General features: G+C 34.9%; 1 protein-coding gene across 8 annotated transcripts in view; it reads right to left on the reverse strand.

Annotated features, from left to right (window-relative positions):
* The window catches only part of LOC123308563 (sodium/potassium-transporting ATPase subunit alpha), a 130,704-nt gene that overhangs the window by 42,159 nt on the left and 67,688 nt on the right, over positions 1 to 20,857 (reverse strand). The window contains exon 1 of one of the 8 annotated variants that reach the window (XM_044891284.1): positions 7,893 to 8,037. The exons of 6 other annotated variants lie outside the window; for them this stretch is intronic. In XM_044891284.1, coding sequence (XP_044747219.1) covers positions 7,893 to 7,901 — 9 coding nt within the window. In that variant the 5' untranslated portion in view covers positions 7,902 to 8,037. Of the gene's footprint in view, positions 1 to 7,892; positions 8,038 to 20,857 lie in introns of those variants that run through there. One more of the 8 variants, XM_044891282.1, reaches the window with a different exon arrangement.

The following is a 20,857-nucleotide window of genomic DNA, read 5'->3' on the forward strand; positions in this document are numbered from 1 at the left end:
ACAAGAAAGCGTGATGTATATACATAACCCAGTCGTGCCAATGTTCAGGACAGACACGACTGGAGTCACTTATCGATCGGTCCACTTTCGTGCCGTGAAGTAGATGGTAATATTGACTCTACCTATTTCCATGAGGGTGAAACGGCTTGCTGGCAAACAGAAACGCGATAATTCACCCTGAGGATTACGTGACAAACCTTCCTCGGGTAGAAAAGAAGTAACGGTGGACGAGGAGAATGTAAACATCGCATCTAATGGTTCCGATGTTATTCAAAGGTGAAATTCAACACGAAGGACACTGAGATATCCTGTTTGAGATCCCTGTTATCTTAACTTTGGGGATAATGAATATTGAAATTCGAAAATATTGGTATAAATATGATCTTTATATCAAGAAAAAGAATTACAAGAGCTGGACCATTAAGAGGGGTCTACACCGTTTTAGTGATCAGTTCAAAAAGAGAAAATGAATATCTCACGTCAGAAACCACTAACTTGTATGGGGTTTTCATTAAAATTCGATTCAACCAGTTCGTCATCTCGGAAAGTCAGAAATTCTTGTATTCGTCAAACGGAAAAAAAAATAAAATTTTTTTTTTCGTTGAAGAACAAATATTCATTCATGTTATTAAGTTTCCGAGGTGAAATTATCTCTTCTATGACTTTCCACATGAAGAAATTTCTCACCCATTGGCTACAGTTCCTCTCCTGGTGAAATTGAAAAAAGGCGTTCGTTAAGTGCTCACTAAATTTAAAATCATTATTTTTCGGAAGTACTGAAAAAAAGTAAACAGTACGGCATTTTTGAAAGGGCAGTTGAATCACCTTCAAAATAAGGTGTCACACAACCCCAAGATTTTTGGGGTTGCTGTTATCACGCTCATTGGGAACCAACCGTATAAAATGTCCCCATACAAACCGAAGTTCACGACTTTTCGTATTTTTCCTGATTCTGCACGGAGGGCGAGATATTAAGGGTGGTACCTTTTCAAATCAACACTATATACAGGGTGTCCCGTAAAGACCACGTCAAACGAAAACGGAAAGTAGATCAGAATGTGCTCTACCTGATGTGAAAAAATCGTTCATATGAAAGTCTCACAGTTTTCAAGATATTTGATGTTTTATGAAAATGTTGAATTTTTTCACTTAAAATGCTTTCTCTCTTGCGGAAGCTACAATTAAATACTTTTCGAATCAGTTTTTTTCCGTAAATTTTGTTGAATGATTACTCCAATTCATGCAATGAAAAATACCACAAAATATTATACAGGGATTCTAAAAAAAAAAATTGAAATTCATGTTCTGAAGGAAGTGTTTTTTTGTGCTGAATTCTATCTGACGTGGTATAAGAAAAAGACACTAGACCTTTTCTGCATATTACGTTGAAAAGTTGCCCATTTTGTGAGGATTCCGAAAAGGTAAAATACAGGTGATAACCTTTGTCACGAAAAAAGATATTTGAATGTTTTTCGAGAATGGAGCATTTCTGTGAAAAACTGATTTTGTCACCTTTTCCACAAATTCTTTCATTTTGCAGATTCTGCTGTAACATATCGAATAATTCTCTTGAAAAATGTCAGTTAGTCCTTAAATTACTTATAAAATGAAATTATTCATTAATTGCAATGAAATAATGTAATAACGCACAGGACCTTCAACATCAACAAATCTATTGTGAAGAAACTTTATAAAATATCAATAAAAAAAATTCAGGATTCTTATTAGAGCAAATGCTCAAAATGACCAAACCCTTCGCTAATACATGCCCATCATCTATTGAGAAATGCCTTTTTCAAACCATACAAACTTCTCCCCGCTATTTTGGATGCAGAAATACGAATGCGGTGTGCTTCATCTCTTATAGGATTCGAATAAATTTCCTTTTTTTAAAAACCCCAGTAAAAAAATCCAGAGGATTTAAGTCTGGTGAATCATTGAATCGCATCACATCATATCGATGTTCGAGAGTTCTTTAGAAAAAGAAAAAGAAAAAGAAATAAAAAAACTCAGTCAGTGAATTAGCATCTTAATAACATTTTGTTGATTTGTTGATTGATTATTTTCAGCAGGAAGTGCAAAATGAAAGTATTTATGGAAAAGGTGAAAAAATCAGTTTTTCATAGAAATGTTCCATTTTCGATAAACATTCAAATATCTTTTTTCGTGAAGAAGGTTTTCACCTGTATTTTACCTTTTCGGAATCCTCACAAAATGGGCAACTTTTCAACGTAATATGCAGAAAAGGTCTAGTGTCTTTTTTTATACCACGTCAGATAGAATTCAGCACAAAAAAACACTTCCTTCAGAACATGAATTTCAATTTTTTTTTTCAGAATCCCTGAATAATATTTTGTGGTATTTTTCATTGCATGAATTGGAGTAATCATTCAACAAAATTTACGGAAAAAAACTGATTCGAAAAGTATTTAATTGTAGCTACTGCAAGAGAGAAAGCAGTTTAAGTGAAAAAATTCTACATTTCCATAAAACATCAAATATCTCGAAAACTGTGAGACTTTCATATGAACGATTTCTTCACATCAGGTAGAGCACATTCTGATCTACTTTCCGTTTTCGTTTGACGTGGTCTTTACGGGACACCCTGTATAATGTGAAAAACATAACCTACGTTCATATCTTCGGAATTTGTTTTTTTGTAGAAAAGTAGCACACACAATTCAATTTTCATTTTAAATGGGGTAACACTTCTTGTTCAATTAGGCAGCTTGTCATAAACCCTCTACGAAGGGAAGTTTTTTAATGGCAACTCTAACTTTTTGTGACAAAAAAAAATGGATCTTCTGTTTTTGAAGATGATTCGGCCATTGTTGGTTTTTTTATCTGTCATTTTCTTATTATCACAACTCATTGCATTTGATTTTTTTTTCATGTTCTTTTTCGTCAATGACATAAGTACACTTTAGGATTAGTCGATGTTTTCGAGGTGTTTCCGAAAGCAAGCCTTTTCCCTTTTTCGTAAGGTATTTATATATGGATTAATGATAGAAGAACGTATCAGTTAGGTATATGTTAATTAATTTTTGTAGTTGTTATTTTTTTTTCACTCACAACCCCTTCTAAAAAGGCAAGTTGTCGATAGCAATTCAAATACAGAAATCCATGTTGAAGTAACCTCAAATTCAAAGAAAAATTTATTTCAATAAAATAGCCCCAATTAAAACCCCATTAATAAACAAATCATTCTCAGCAAGAGAAGGTCTATCCACCTTTCACCCCTCGTGAAGGCTGCATGACAAACTCCATCATTTCACATTAAAAATTGGGGGAATAAAAATTTATATACTACAATATAGTAAATACAGAAGATATTAATTTTATACGTTACTTTTCACCCACTTTGTATTTACGTTCATAATTGAATTATAAACCTATTTGCACGTTATAAAAAAAATCAAATTCACGAATGTGCCGTTTTATTACTATACAGATATGCCGATGTTTAATTACAATATACAATATGCAAATTTCGAATCTTGCTCAAGTAAGGTTATGCTAACAAATTTGATGTCTCGGCATGACCGTTCATGCAAATGTTCCTTTTTCATTCGTATACGCATCCCGCCTATACGACAATAAACACATTTGATGTATAAATTCAATTAGGGCACATAATCGGGTTTATCATAGGAAGCTCAAGCTGTGTTCGCATATCTATATAGGTCCATACCTATTCATAAACGCTTAAGGAAGGGGACCCTTTACATGCGCAATGCCGCCATGTGCGTCGTTTGCGCAAGCAAATGTTCCCCAAAGCGATCCCGAGACCTGCATTGATTCGGACACCAAGGCTATTTGATTTTGATTTGGTCCTATTGTTTCCGATAAAAGATCTTCGCAATTCAGAAAGAAAGTATTATATTTCCCAGTTTCAGATTCCGAAAGACGAATTGAAAACTCAGTCTATGCGCCGAACGTAATTCAGTAATATCACGAAAAAAAAAGGTTAGGTATATCACGAAAACTGCTAAAGATGAATCGATGCAAAAAGAGACATTTCATGTCTTCTGGTTCTGGTTGGATCACAAAATCAATCATTGGCTGCCATTCTGTTTGATAGGTTTTTTCACTGTATGGTTTTAATGCAAATAAAAGAGAGAAATCAGATACTCGAGCCTCAATCAAGTGAGTTAGCAGGCAAAAATTAATGAGCAATATGGGTGGTTCTAATTCTCTCTATGTCCCTTATTAGAAGTATACAAGATTCTTACAGTTTAAAAATAAAATGAGGAAAAACCAAAAACTTATGTCATAATTATTGAAACCCCGAACAAAAGTTTTTATTTTTTTCAATTTCATGTCAATTCGCATCTAAATTATCTCCACATTTCGTTAATTCTATATTTCAGCTCTATGAGATTTTTGGAAATTTGTTCTCTATATCACACATATATCAATGAAATCACAGTGAGAAGGGCGCTGAGAGATATAAAGAAATATGCGGATTGAGAAATGAGGAATATTTGTATTTCGTTAGTAATTTCAATTTTATATAAATTGTTTCACTCAAATAGTGGATAACTGAATGCTAGGTAGATATAAAAGGTTATATATAAAAGGCATCGATAACTTAGGTCATTAGCTGAAAAAGTATATAAAAGGTTACAGTAGTTTTTTGTGTTATATTGAGACTTTCCACTGAAATAGAGTATCATAGGAAACGAAGTATTATGGACATTGAACAGTGGGTCAATAAATTATTTTTTATAGTTGTCCAAGTGCACTCGATTAGCCTAGATTAAATTTTTAGTCAAAACATCCAAAAGCAGAAATTTGATATTTCCTCGACGAAGAGTTATTAACATTACATTTAACATGAATCAAAGTGTTTTATTAGAGACACTTCTTTGTTTACTCATTTTTTTCTTCAAAATTTTAACCTGAATTTTATTGAAACAAATGATTTTTGGACATGAAAATATTGAAAATTGAATTATTTTTGAAGTGCATCTTCCAATAAAGAACTGCGTTCAGCAACAGAAAAAGAATTAAACTGTGTGGTTACTGCGGCTAATCCTCATTCAGGTAAACCTATAGGTTGGCTCACTTAGAACCAGCTAGCAGAATTTATCCAGAAAACGTAGAAAAGAGTCAATTTTTATTTTTTCCCCTTCATAAATCTTAAATGGCAATAGATATCTAGATACATCGGTTTGAATATCTTGCAATTCCTTTAATGAATAGACAAAAAAAAATTGCATTGAGTGATCGAAATTCTGAAGTATCGAGACTAGAGATTGTTTATCTTAGTGCTTCTAGGCAGTAATCAAATTGCTATTCAATATTTATATGAACATATTGTAACACTTCAGGGGTGATAAGAGGATCAATGATAACAACAAAGTAAACAAATTCAAGAGGTGTTTTTCGAGTGTTACATGTAATACCCCCTGAAATGTTACAGATTATGAGACAACATATTGAACGATGGCATTATTACTGTTTAGGAAGGAAGAGTAAGCAATCGACCACTTAGGGGCACCTCACTGTCGAATAGTTTTTCAAAGAAATTTATAAAAATAATCGTAAATAAAATTACAAAATCTTCAAAATGATATCCTGCTCGTGGCAATGATCGTGAATCCACAAATTTGCAATCAAATGATAAATTTCTACTGATACAAATTTCCATTTCCAACTTCTACCGGAAGAACTCACATCGGCTTAACTCTATTATGAGGGCCACCCGGTGTACTCATAAACCACTACCCTAAAAGTTTCATAATGTCAATGGCACAGTATGGATTATGTATTTCTCTGATTTGAATAACTTTTTCAGTAATGGCCGTTTTCAATAAACCTATCTATCCATAGTTTCACTTACTGACGATTGGTAACCATTCTAAAATATATCTACAGATAGATCATAGAAACAAAATCACATGCATTTTCTATCTTCATTAACTGAAAAAACGTACAACTAATTCCATTCTGGTAGCGTTCTTCCCTATGCTAATACAAGAGAAGAAACGATGAAAGAAATCTAGTCTAGATCTTTAGGAAAAGAGTTTCTAAGTACTACAAAGTTAAGTTGGGAACATTACTTGAACAAAGTAGGTCAGAACAACGCCCTTCGATTTAAGGCCATATCGCCATAACGATGGAAACAAGTGCCTTTTTTAGTTTAGAAACCTTAATCATTCCTAATGAAGTGAATGTCATTAACCTGGAAATAGCTGAAAAAGTCGAATTCAATATGTTCAGTCATTTCATCCCTATAATAACAGAAGTGTCAAAAACCCCATTCACCAACATCCAAACCAAGTCATCCTCAGCAATAAAAGGTCTTTATGTTTGTGGCACAAAGTAGGAGTTGCCATGTAGAAAACTAATCTACCTTGCACCCCTTGTGAAGGGTGCAGGACAAACGCTCCAGTAATACATGAAATGATTGCGTAATTTGAAATGAAAATTGAATCCTACGAGCATTTTTCCATAAAATAGTAAATTCCGAAGGTATGAATTTTGCCACACGTCAATCAGCACAATGTAAGCACCTCTCCAAAAATGAGTAAAAGATTATTATTTTTTGATTGTTATATAATGCTGGACAATTGAAGAAATGGCATTTTGTGGGAATATTCTACTAAAAAAAAGGCAACCTATGAGTATTTTTCAATTTTGTTGTGATCTCTTGAAGGGGTAAAACAAGCATTTGTTACTAGAACTTCTATAATAGTGATCAGAATTTCTCAATTGAAAAATTTGTGTTGGAAAGAAAGATTAATTCCGAATCTTTTTTGACTCTTGTATTATGTCTCTACAAGCAATCGTTTTCCCATAAAAAAAATAAAATACAACATTGTGCATGAACGGATCGAAAAAAATCTAGTATGTTGGTGTCAAGTCCCTTCTAAATATTTGTATTGTAGCCTTCCTATTTTTAGAACATGCCAACAAAATGCAATTTCTTCAACTTTTCAGCACTTTACAGAGAAGGTTGCCTCGATTCTTGCCAAGGAAACACCCCTTAAAATCTGTCGCACTTATTTGGTAACGGAGCGTATTTCAGAAATCGGATATTATTTTCGATAATACATTCCTGGATCTTACTCTCCGTGAGAATCTTTATCAATCCGGAAGTAACTCGTGATATGTCAAACGTTCAAGTGATAATTATTCACACAAACAATGACGTATTCCTTCTTAATTGGGAATGCGGATAGGATAGAATACAAAATTCTGCGAAAATCCGTATTGCCAACATCTCTACATCTACGGCCAAATGGAAATAGGCCCTCCGTTTCCGATAAACTGGAAAATCCATAGATTTAAAATGGCGCTCAAAGAATTAGGCCTTGCCGCATGCGCCAAAAGTTCTCCCACGAAATTATGTAACAGTTTCCGAAATGGATCTACCCTCTTCCCCGAATTCTGGAATACGAGTGGGCGATCACCATGACTGCAGCCAGAAAAATGGCGGGAGTCGACCAGAACCTACTTGATTGATTGGAACTAAAAACGCGATTATCACTAAGTGGTCATAACGGCGATTCTGGATGATCCACTCTGGACATAAAGAAAGATCATGGCTTAACGACTAGTTTAATCACAATTACAATTAGCATACGTAAATTTAAAGGGAGTGAGGTACTAGCAGGTAACTTTAACTTTGGCACCTGGAAAGTAGGGAACCAAGAGACATGTTAGTGGAAAATCATGAATGAAAACTACATCTACAAATGGTTCCCTGGCTTTCTTCGGTTGTTCTGGGGTAGCCTTGGGGTTGCTAAGGGTGTTGCTGGGTCAAAAAGGCTTTACACGAACATAGATCGATAGGATGAGCCACACTAAGTTCGTAAGAAGCAGATGATGCCGCTAATCGGCAGATCCATGCGGTTGATCTAAAAGGAGAGGACATGGTAACCTACCTCCCCCATTTCGAAGACGAGTAGGTAATCCGGGGGCCAGGTGGTGTTAAATCAAGAACTGCATGTGACGGACAACTTTTCTAACACAGAACGTTCGCGACCGGCTATCGGGAGCAGACTGGCATAGGCGTCCAATTCTGCGCCGTGGCACGGTGCGGTACGTATCGAACGTTGACGTCATACTGCGGACCGACGCGCCGCGACGTTAGGGCGGCGTTGAGAACCTGCCCCACAACGGGCGGCGAATCTGGTTGATATCTAGCAGGGTGCCGGGGACGACGTCGTCGTTGTCGGACATACGAAAAATCCAGGATGCCGTGCCACTCGTCTGTGCGTCCGCGATGGATCTTTGGGTCAACAGCTCCGGGCACGTTCATTGTCACCCTTTTTATCTCTGCTCCGTGCCCGGACGATGCTCATGAAGATTACGTGGAAATCGTTGAATACGTCTCAGTGAAGAGCTGACGATCCCGGAGTTTGTAAACAATATGGCCACTGGCAAAAACCTCATTTGTTTTTGACGCTTTCTCGTTCACGTTGATCAGCGATGCAACGAAAAATTCTTATCGCTTCAGTATTCGATATAAACTGCTGGTCACAAGTTGAGCATGTTGATGTTTATCACAATATTTAACACAAACTTATAACGATTCACAGGCCAACAAAATGAAAAAAAAAATAAATTTGGTGCCGGAAATCTAACATCTGATTTTGAATGTTTTTAATGTGCTGATTCCAAAAATGCCACCAGATTTTTTCATCAGCTCTAGTTTCTGAGATACACGTTACACTCCAGATGATTGGCGCCTTTTTATTGACAGTTCAAAACGTAGTTTAAAATGTGTTATTTTACATAACGGTAACAAATATGGCTCAATTCCTATTGGTCATTCTACTACCATGAAGGAAGAATATGAAACAATAGCATTAGTTTTGAGAAAAATCAAATACGAAGAACATCAGTGGTCAATTTGTGTTGATTTAAAAATGATTAACTTCCTCCTTGGACAGCAGAGTGGTTATACAAAATATCCTTGTTTTTTGTGCCTTTGAGACAGCAGAGCTAAAAATGGGCACTGGGTTAACAAAAATTGGCCTTCAAGAGATGTCATGATTCAAGAAATACAAAACGTGATCAACGAACCTTTGGTTTCAAGAGAAAAAATCTTACTTCCGCCCTTGCATATCAAGCTAAGCCTAATGAAGCAATTTGTGAAGGCTTTAAATCGAGATGGAAATTGTTTTGGGTATTTGTCACGTAAATTTCCTGGCATTAGCACGGAAAAACTAAAAGCTGGTATATTTGATGGTCCTCAAATAAGGCAACTTGTTAAAGATCCACAATTCACCACATCAATGAACGAGACTGAATCTAACGCTTGGAGTTCATTTGTTCAAGTAGTACAAAATTTTCTTGGCAATCATAAAGCAGAGAATTACGTAGAATTAGTGGAAACTATGCTTTCTATATGCTTTTCTTCGGTGGAGCGTACTCCATTTGGGGCCTTGACGATGGCAAATTGGCTAGCTCAATTCAGATCGTAACACTTGTCGATATTCATATCGTCGGGTGGTATGCATCTGAATTTATCCTCATTATGCTTTCAAATTTTAATATTCTCGGCTGTAACATGAGTATAAAAGTTCACTACCTCCACAGCCACCTAGATCGTTTTCCAGAAAACTTAGGTGATTGTAGTGAAGAGCAGGGGGAAAGATTCCATCAGGATATTAAAACTATAGAAGATCGTTATCAAGGACGATGGGATAGCCACATGATGGCGGACTACTGCTGGAGCCTTCAGCGAGACTGCCCTAGTAAACTCCATTCTAGAAAATCGTATAAAAGAAAATTTTTATGTGATTAGTGACTAATGTAACTATGTAAATTAAGTTTTTGCAATAAATACTTAAATATATGTGTCTTTGTTTTTTTTAACTGTCAATAGTAATATTATATATTATAACAGTTATAACGTAAATTATATACACATTTTTTGAAAAATCTCAAAAACTAGATCTGATAGACAAAATCTGAGAACTTTTTTACATTCTGCATCCAAAAATTACTCAGGAACAGTTAACAAATCGCAGGCACCAAAATGTGTGTTGGCCTGTGTTATAGAAACTTGTTCTGGTTCATCGAGAACCATTCATGAACTTCAATTATAGTCTGTTTTAGGAGTATAAGTATAAAATGATGTCATGAACGGCAGATCAGTCATGCCAACAGTGAAAACTTGAACTTTGCACAAAACCGAGCGCTTTCTTACAGTTTGTGTTGCCGACACTACGCTACGTTGTCGGTGCATTAGAGATTTATTTCCATCGTTTTGTTCTGGTCAAAAAGCTAGGTTAACTCCAGGAACTTTTGTTTCGTTCAAATTCTCGTCTGTTATACTCATATTTCATTGGATTTTCACAATGGTTTCTTTTCATAACTGCTATGTTTCATTTGAAGAAATGAAGATAGCTGCGTTATTGAATCATTTTGAGGATGAACGCGATAATGGAGGGCCATTTGTGTCTCTTGTAGCCGTAAGAATCAAGGATCAATTATTTCATCCCTCACTATGACTTTTGAATTATAAGTTTCATTACTTATAACTCTCACAGTAATTGTTGTTGCCTTGGGAATAAGTTAATGAATTGTTTTCAAAATTGTTTCTAAGATAAACTGGTCACGAAGGACTCACTCAGACCATATGAGAAAAAAACGTACAAAACCAGTCGTTGACATCGATAAATTTTGTCAAACTGCTTTATGAAATCAAATATGTACACGAGAATGTATTGATATCTAGTTAGCCTAAACCATTAGTTCCATGCATAAAAAATTTTTTGCATTATCATAGCAACGAACAAAAACTCATTAGAAATGTCAGTGTGAAGTGTGTGAAGTTTGAGGTTAAAAGAAGTAAACCAGAGTTACGCAATAAATCAAAATAAAGATGTCCACCGAAATTGTGAAAATGGAAAAATTGGAGTATCCAGCCATCATCGAGTACCTGTATTTAAAAGGGTTAAGAGGTAAGCAGATTTACGAAGATAATGCTCAATACCCTTGATGACTACAAGCTTCAAAAGAAGTAAATTTTCTATTGAAGATGATGTCCGATCGGGAAGGCCAGTTTCTGTGTCACTCCCCGAAAATATTGATGCAGTTCTAACATGATTTTATCGGACCGTCGAATTGGGCTAAAACGGATATCTCAAGCACTAGATTTTTCATACGAACGCGTTCATCATATAGTTCACGTCAATTTGGACATGAGAAAAATTGCTGTAAAATGGATCCCCAAATGTATGAATGTTGACCAAAAGCGTGCAAGGATAGAAGCATCGCGTGCTCGATTTGAAAACGATGTAGACTTCTTAAACCGAATTGGTACTATAGATGAAACTTGGGTACATTTCTACGATCCAGGAACAAAGCAAGAAGCTAAGAAGTTTCGTGTCCAAAAATCTCCTGGAAAAGTTCTTGCTTCAGTTTTTTGGGATTGCCATGTTGTAATCATGATTTTTTGGATGGTAGAACAATAACCGGAGATTACTATTCGACATTACTGACCACTCTACGGAAAAAATTAAAGAGAAAATACGCGGAAAGCTATCCAAAGGTGTTTTGTTGTTGCAGGACAACGCCCCTGCACACAAATCTCATGTTGCCATGCAAAAAATTCGTGATTTAGGGTTTGAATTACTAGAACACCCTTTTTAGGAGCCTTATTTGGCTCCATCTGACTATCATCTCTTTCCTCAACTGAAAAAAAGTTCAAAAGGTCGTAAATTTTCTTCCAAGGACGAGGTAATAAAAGCTGTGGAGGTCTGGTTTGCAGAGCAAGAAGAATTTTTTTTTTTAAATGTCTAGAGACGTTACAGGTTCGCTGTAATAAATGTATTCAAGTAAACGGAGAATATGTTGAGTAATAAAATATTTTGACATTAAAATTTTGTTTGGTTCTATAGTAGGCTAAGAATTTTTCAATATATCCTCGTGTGTATGATATGTAAAGAAATATAAGTATTTAACCTACTTCGATGTTTGTTTTTTTATGAATTTGTATTTGTTTGCAGGAACATATCAATGCGGTTTTGAATTTTCTGAAGATTATCTAGGAAGTAGTTTAATCGGAATGATTTTAAAATTTTCAAAAAAGGATGTACTTTTACAAAGCCTACATTCGGCACAGAATTCAAAAATTGTGACTTTCTATTCTCTATAACAAAACTTGGATTTTCAAAAATTTCACCCTGTACTTGGTCGATAGAACCAATACTAAAGTGTTGAGAAACTGAGGACTTTTCTAGTTGATGAATAAGGATAATTAATCGCATAAAAATATAATTAACTCATTTATCTTGTTATTGCAATTGTAGGAACTTCATGTGAGAAATTCAGATGTGTCGGTAAAGGACTGGAGGTTTTCAATCACTAGTGATATGATGAGAATAATTTTTGATGTAGTTCATTGAAATCTGAGTAAAAATTATGTAATTTGTTCTTTTGAAATCTTTGAATTGTTTCGTAGTATGTGAGTTTGCATACATGTTATTTTTATTTCCATCTTCTGTTTCATGTATGTATGATATATTATCGGCTTATTTTGATGTGAATGAAGTTCTCAGTTAAAGTACTGATAGTCAAATTTTTAATGGAATCAAAGTAAACTGGGATTATGTATGTGAAAATCATATACTTCTGGTTAAAGTTCTGTTAAATGGAAAAAACACCTTCAAAAACACCCTGTATTCAGTTGGTGTAGCCACTGAATTGTTACCGTTAATTTTTATATAAAAAAATCATTTTGACAGTTGTTGCAAAAAATTTGAATAGAGACGTCAGTCTTTTTTTTGACGAATAAAAACAAAAAGTTTCGAGCGAATACATAGTATAAGAGAAAGACACGTTTTCGATAACACTTCAAAAACTAAAGTGTTATATCATTGACCTCGAAATATATAAAAAAAACCAATTCATCTTAAGCAATAAAAAGTATCTGGCAAAAAGATTCAGGATTTCCATTTGAAAAACTAAATTTCCATCTACCCCTTATGGAGGGTGCATCATCAACTCAATTGTATTTGAATAGTTATGTAATCTATTCATTTCTTTTAATTCGCTTTTATGTATGTGAAAATCATACATATTCTGGTTTAAGTTCTGTTGAATGGAAGAATCACCTTCAAAAACGCTCCGTATTCAGTTGGTGTACCCAGTGAATTTCTACCGCATATCCTTAAAAGGTCCCCTCATGATTCCCCCCTCAGGGTAAGTTTTCTACACTGAATTACAGAGATATCAAGAATAGCGTGCGACAATAAGAATCCATTTTGTCAGCGCTATTTAGCTTTAGCTCACAGAATTTTTCTGCCCTCGCTGACATCGAAGTGGAGAAATTGAAAGGAGATGTACTCAGATGATAAAAACAGACGATGCCGATGTGGTCGTAAAAGATTTATGTGGAATAACCGGAATGATACTGATAAACTCAAGAGGCTTTGTTCTAGGAACCAATACAATTTGCAAAAAGTGGGTAAGGAAGGAAATGATGACGAGTGGTCCTCTATCCAGGTATTGTACATATGCGACCAAGAGGTGGATAGACTTTCTGTTGGTGGGGATGATTTGGTGATCGATGGGGTTTTTATTAATTTTTTTACATTAGAGGGTAAAATGGTTGACCTTATTCGATTCAATTCAACAGTGGTAGTCTTTGACTCGTACAATTATTTTAACAATAGATTCTTGAAGTCAAAAGAAACACATTCACCATTTTTTCCGAATCGGCTTGGTTCAAAAGATACAGGCTGTTGAAAAACCATAAAAAATTAGTCTTTGATCTGGCTCACGAAGGGTTTTATTGAATGAAATCAATTTCGGGATATAGTTTTTCATTTATTTGATGCATCTTTTTCGAATACAAGATATCACCCACGTCTCCCAGTTTTCTCATTATGACCATTACGTACCATAAAAATACCAAACATTCAAAGAACCTAACTCTTGAAACTAAGTTGGACGCTATCTAATGAATATTTGAACGTTTTGTAAAACAAAAGTATTCTTCAAATTTTCCTGTATAATGCGCCGTTTTCAAGTAATTTGATGTTATTTAAGTATTTGTGAAATTTTGAAAATGGGGTACTTTGACCTAATACAACTCTTTTAAGTTCCACATGACAGAAATTGAAAATTGAAGAATTATATGAAAAAACTATCAAAGATGAATGAGCAACTCTACGTTCTTTCATGTCTCATCAATTAACACCTAGTGTACGAAAAAGACATATTTTCGATAACAATCCAAAAACATCAATCACCCTATAGTGTACCTAATATCATTGCCCTCGAAAAACAAATTCAAAGACTTTATCCATTTTATTCCTATAATAAAAAACGTGTGAATAAAAAACTACATCAATGACCAATTCATATTTAGCAATAAAAAGTATCTGGCAAAAAGAGTGAGGATTTCCATTCAAAAAACTCAATTTCCTTCCACAAGTTGTGAAGGGTGCATGACCAACTAAATTGTAAATGAAAGGAACGTATTCGATATATTTAAGTAGGTATAATTATTATATTATGCTTAATCTGCATCTGAACGACAAAAACAGCAAAACGTTTTCACAGTCGAAATGATTCTGAGTGAAGAGAATGACAAAGAATTTAGTTCTATTTGAAGACCAAAAAATATGGTGGTAGTTGAGGATTTTAATTTCAGAAAAGATCTGCAATGACAAATTTTGAATTAAAATATGAAAAATTAATATCCCCTCCAGATCTTTTCCATATCGCGCACCCTTATCCTTAGAGATCGGTTATAACTTCTGTTTTAAGCTTGAATATTTATTTCAGTTCTCATAAGTGTTGTTAGTGATACTGCAATAATTACTGAACCGTATAAAATGGCTATAAACTTCTCATTTCGGACAGGTAACATATAGGGAAACAAAAATGCACATTTAGATGTCAAAAATTAATAAAGAAAATTTCTTGGGAAAATTTATAAGCGATTTACATTTTTCACCCAAGATATTTTTGTGAAGAGAGGGTTTATTTTCACAATTGTCAATGACGCCTAGGGATGGGTTCATAGTGAGGGATGAACGATAACGGCAAGCTTGAAACAAGCTTGCATCTGGTTCGAGCTTGGATAACAGCAAAGCATCAAAGGATCAAAGCCGAGCATTTCCATTTATGAGTTACGGTTACGACCTGAATGACAAGAGATTCCGATGTGTGGTGACCAAGGCAGTCAGGAACGGACATACGAGGATATAATATTGAAAAATTCTTAGCCTTCTATAAAACCAAAAAAAATTTCAATGTCAAAATATTTTATTACTCAACATATTCTCCTATTGATTGGATATATTTATTACAGCGAACCTGCAACGTCTCAAGACCATTAAAAAAATGTTGCTTCTTGCTCTGCGTACCAGACCTCCACTGCTTTTATTACCTCCTCGTTGGAAGAAAATTTACAACCTTTTAAACTTTTTTTCAGTTGAGGAAAGAGATGATAGTCAGATGGAGCCAAATCTGGTGAATAAGGGGGGTGTTCTAGTAATTCAAACCCTAAATCACGAATTTTTTGCATGGCAACATGAGAATTGTATGCAGGGGCGTTGTCCTGCAAAAACAAAACACTTTGGATAGCTTTCCGAGTGTTTTCCCTTTAATTTCTTTCCGTAGAGTGATCAGTAATGTCGAATAGTAATTTCCGGTATTTGTTCCACCCTCACCAAAAAAATCAATCATGAGAACTCCATGGCAATCCCAAAAAACTGAAGCAAGAACTTTTCCAGCAATTTTTTGGACACGAAACGTCTTAGGTCTTGGAGAACCAGAGTGTCGCCATTCCATCGATTGTTGCTTTGTTTCTGGATCGTAAAAATGTACCCAAGTCTCATCCATAGTAACAATTCGGTTTAAGAAGTATACATCGTTTTCAAATCGAGCACAGATCGAACGCGATGCTTCTACCCTTGCACGCTTTTGGTCAACATTCAAACATTTGGGGATCCATTTTGCAGCAATTTTTCTCATGTCCAAACTGACGTGAACCATATGATGAACACGTTCGTATGAAATATTCAGTGCTTCAGATATCCGTTTCAGCCCAATTCGACGGTCTGATAAAATCTTGTTATGAACTGCATCGATATTTTCGGGTCTGAGACAGAAACAAGCCATCCCGATCGGTCATCATCTTCAATGGAAAATTTACCTCTTTTGAAGCTTGCAGTCCAATTTTTCACGGTCGCGTATGAAGGACATTGACCACCAAGGGTATTAAGCATATCTCCGTAAATCTGCTTACCTCTCAACCCTTTAAAATAAAGGTACTTGATGATGGCTCGATACTCCAATTTTCGATTTTCACAATTTCGTTTGACATCTTGTTTCTTTAAATTTATTGCGAAACTCTGGTTTACTTTTTTGACCTCAAACTTCACACTGACAATTCTAATGAGTTATTGTTCGTTGCTATGGTAACGCAATATTTTTTGATGCATGGAACTGGTCTAGGCTAACTAGATATCAATACATCCTCGTACATATGGAATACACATTCGATCGAATTATCGAATCATTAATATTATTGTAGTAGAGTCAATTATTCATGCGTTCTGAAAGTTGTCTCAACAGTCTCATGGAATCACGTTTCTGCATCAAGGTCAAGGATCAAAACATCGTATTTTTGCGATTATCTCGGTTTCTATGACTCCAATGGTAAAACATTCATAATCAAAGTTATAGAATATAAAATTTGCTGAATTTTTCATACATTCAACCATTTTTGAGAGGGATGGTGGAGAGTGCGCAGTCCTTAACAATACACACTGAACTGCAAGGTCAACTGTGAATCATAGTTACTAATACCTTGTATAACTTGTATTGAGTTATTAAATCATCAAAAAAGGAAAAAACAACAAAAAAAACTCAAATTTACCTAGTTAATGAATATTATGCTGACTGTATGGGGGAACCACACCCAAATTTTTTTTATTGCTTTCTGGCTTCTGTCAGTTCTCTAGTTTCTGAGAAGAAAATTGAGATTTGCTTTCCAGGTGCCACCTTTATGACGCTACATCAAAGCAAGAGCTGCTCGAAATATATAATTACATAATCCTATAATTATATGACAGGCCCACACAATTTTTTGCGAGAAATCACCCCTAGATTTTTCTCGGAACTATTCATTTACATTTTGTATACTTAATAATTCAGTTGGATACTTTCATCAGACTGCCCAAAGAATTCAAATACGCGAATAATTTCGAGGTTTTCAGCATCTTTCATTAACTACTAATATTCAGAGAATTCCCCTTCCGGAAAGCATCAAAGGACAGCCTCTAGGCGTCCGCCTGGATTCATGGAAATATCCCTCTATAATGATTTCACTTCGGATAGCCAATGGAAGCCTCGAAACTGTAATAATCCACTTCACAATTTGGAAGGTTCCAATTTTCCCAAGCAACGCCAATTAAGGACTTCGCACCAGACGTAAATCGATTCGGCGGTATGGAAAATTGAATTTAACATGAAAAGTATGATGAATTCGAAGTGGCATCTCGAATGCAACAAGAGTTGCAATACGGTAAGCTAATTATACAGAGGGAGTAAATAGTAACAAACAAAATTTATATAGGGTGTGGCGTACTGAATGGATAATATGATACCCGTGTGACGGTTCAGAAAAATATGTCTCATGTTCAGTAAAAATTCCTCGGTTTTCGAGATTCACGAAAATCCAAAAAAATAAAACCCTTTGCCACTTTTTTGGTCCCAAGATTCCAAATGGAGGAATTTGTTCAAGCTTTGGATAGAAGTCTTGCATAGATGGGCTATTGAATGCAAAGTTTTTTTTGAACAAAGATCTAACTCAAATTTCCTGTTGTGATTGTTCTTTTCCTGACTTTAAACTAACGTGGTGGGAAGAAAAATGTGGTTACCTGAGTGGCAAGGTAAAAATAAACAAACTTGTTTTATTGCGATTCCGAAATTGTATAACTCAATGTATTTTCAGCGTTTAATACAAAATAAATTGCTATTACAATGACTCAATGCCTAGTTTAATGTGAACCTGATTTTAGATATTTTTAATTTTTAGTAACTGAGATGAGAAATAAACAGAATGAATCAATCGTTCAAAAGAAGGTGTAAAGTATATTATATTAGAGCTTATGGTGGAACACTTCTTGTGAACTTTAATTTGTTTACATTATCCTTATTTCTAACTGTTCTCTCCTATTATTGCATGATTCGCATAGATAGAAAATCAATATATATTTTTAAGTTAATTTCGAGTAATGAGATAAATTACAACACTTCTGTATTGAAGAAAAAAGCTCTGGAATAATTTGTCATAGGAATTTATTCTTAGGTTAGTTTTTTAAATACAAAAGTGCTGAAATTCACTTCATTACTTGAAATTCACTTAAAAACAACGATTTCATAACTGTTAGGCTTTATAATAAAAGAAATCGAGAAAACATTGCAATTTTGAATTATCGCTTTATTGAATTAAAATTAAAAAAGTTGTTCAAAGTGGTCACCATGAACTCTTATAAATACACTTTCCAATAAATTATTGCTTTATACTGCATGTTTCATTTCAGTTGCTGAAAGTTTTAAAAAGAAGGTTTACATGTAACTAGGCTTTGATTAATTGTATAATAGGAATTGAATGCAGGAAATACAGTGATTTATAACATTCTGGAATCTCATAAAACAGGTATGTTTTTCCTACTTTGGCACTCAACAAACCATATTTTTTTAACACCACGAAAGGTTAAACTTTAAAAAAACATAAGCAAAACAGGAAATTTTAATTAGATTCCTGTTTAAAAAAAACATGCATTCGCCCCAAAAACTAGGTCTTGTCACCAAAAACAGTGGCGAAGTGTATAATTCTCTTGAATTTTCGAAAATGTCGAATATTCCCAACACCTAGGGAATTTTACTGAACATAAAACTTACTTTTCTGAACCGCCACAAAGTTCTCTACCCGTAGGTACTATATTATCCATTCATTATGCCACACCCTGTATACAAGTAAGTACTATAGATTCTTGGTCACTCGGAAACCAAAGGAATCGAAACTAGAAAGGGAAAACAAACCCCACTTGGCCACTTACTGGCCCAAAACCTTTGACATAGTACACTTCACCTATAAAAAAAGAGCTGTTGGAGAGGATGCAATCCTCCAGAAACTCCAAAGAGTTCCTTTCAAAACGATATTGTTATCGCAAGTACACATTTTGCAAATTATCTTAAACAAACTCACAATTACTTTCATCTCTCATTAAATCGAAATAATAAATTTGTTCCCAACAACAAAAGGTCTATCCATTTGTGGCAAAAATATTTAGGGCGGCCATTTAAAAAACTCAATTATCATTCACCCCTCGTAGGGGGTGCAAGACAAATTGCTTAATTATATTGAAAAGTTCCGTGATCTGTAATAAGAATTGACCCATTCCAGCATCTGTCTGCAAAATAGAAGATGCCAATTTTGTTCGTTACTCTTTACTCACTACCCCTAAAATTGAGAGCACCTTTTCTTTAAAACGAACGTTTTTTTGTCTCTTCAAACATCCACCGGCTAGGTTTCCCCTATTCCCCTATTTTTTGCTTCCGGTTTGATTGCCTCTTACGGTTTCAATATTTCGATGAAAAAAACGGAACCCTGATAAAATCAATCACGTGTCCGTCCTCCTGTCCATTTTCCGTCTGACACAATTGTTTTACAGCGAATCTTATTCTGATCTTGTTTTACCTGATCGAATCAGACTAGTTCATGATTGTGATAAATTGATAGGTTCAGAAAGTGAACTTCTTTCCGAAGTCGAAAAGAGTCTCTTTGTCGCACCCAAATGTCAAAAAGTAAACTAAATTCTGTCATGTCTATATAAGTTGGGGAGCCGACGATGCTAAATCGTGATTTAACCGAGCGTCGTGGAGACCTATGTAGTGGATTTTGAAGATTAGATGGTAGAAAGAAAAAAAGGTTTTATTATGTATACACTTTCAGCGGTGGGGAAAGCGTCTGCAGGTTTTCAAAGATATAAAAGTAAGGTGTACATACTCGAGCGTGTCAGATTAAGGTACTGTATACAGGGTGGCCATTTGAAAACGAAACAGACGAGATTACAGACGAAATAAATTTTTTCGATAGAAATGCTCGGACAGGTCGATTTCTGTTTCGAGGGGGACAACTTAAGATGTAGGTTACGGACGCATAGCGCTTCAACCCTTGCTACTACAACCCTCACCCCCAATTTTTGAATAGGGAAGATGGGGTGAGTGATACCTCATTTGAAAGGTATTTTTATACTGATTTCAGCACAGTAATTGTTTTTTCATTTTATGCATTAGTTCTCAAAATATTCTTAACTAAGTATTTGAAAATGAAGTAGTGTTTTCATGGCACTTGTAGTGTTTTTTTGTGAAAAATCGACACTTTGAGCTTCAAAACAACCATGACTGTGGCTTCCTTCCTCCAATCCACTGACATTGATTGTTTGCAAAAAAAAGTGAAATTATTTCCACCCGCTCTGCAATTGAATAAACCATGTCGAACAATGAATTAGAACACATACAAGTCTCGATTCAAGCCAACTTAATGATCTGTTAGTAATAAATAAAAAATTATCGATTCTCATTTTTTTGAAAAAGATATGAATTCAATAATCAACAAAATGAAAACATTATTGAAGCCAACTGAGAAAACACTGGAATATTTCTGTGGCATCATTAATGATTTGATTTCCTTACCTGGTAATCTGATTAGAGATATGTACGTATTTGGACTTTTTGGAGATTTCTATCGATCAAGTGTTACCGCATGTTATTGGAAATACTGCAAATTATATCGAAGATAATTTAGATTGAGTTTCAGCAAGATTGAGCTGCTTCGCAATACGCTTTGTTTGTTCGACATCTTGATTAA

Source organism: Coccinella septempunctata, chromosome 2, assembly GCF_907165205.1.
Source record: "Coccinella septempunctata chromosome 2, icCocSept1.1, whole genome shotgun sequence".
Taxonomy (NCBI): Eukaryota; Metazoa; Arthropoda; class Insecta; order Coleoptera; family Coccinellidae; genus Coccinella; species Coccinella septempunctata.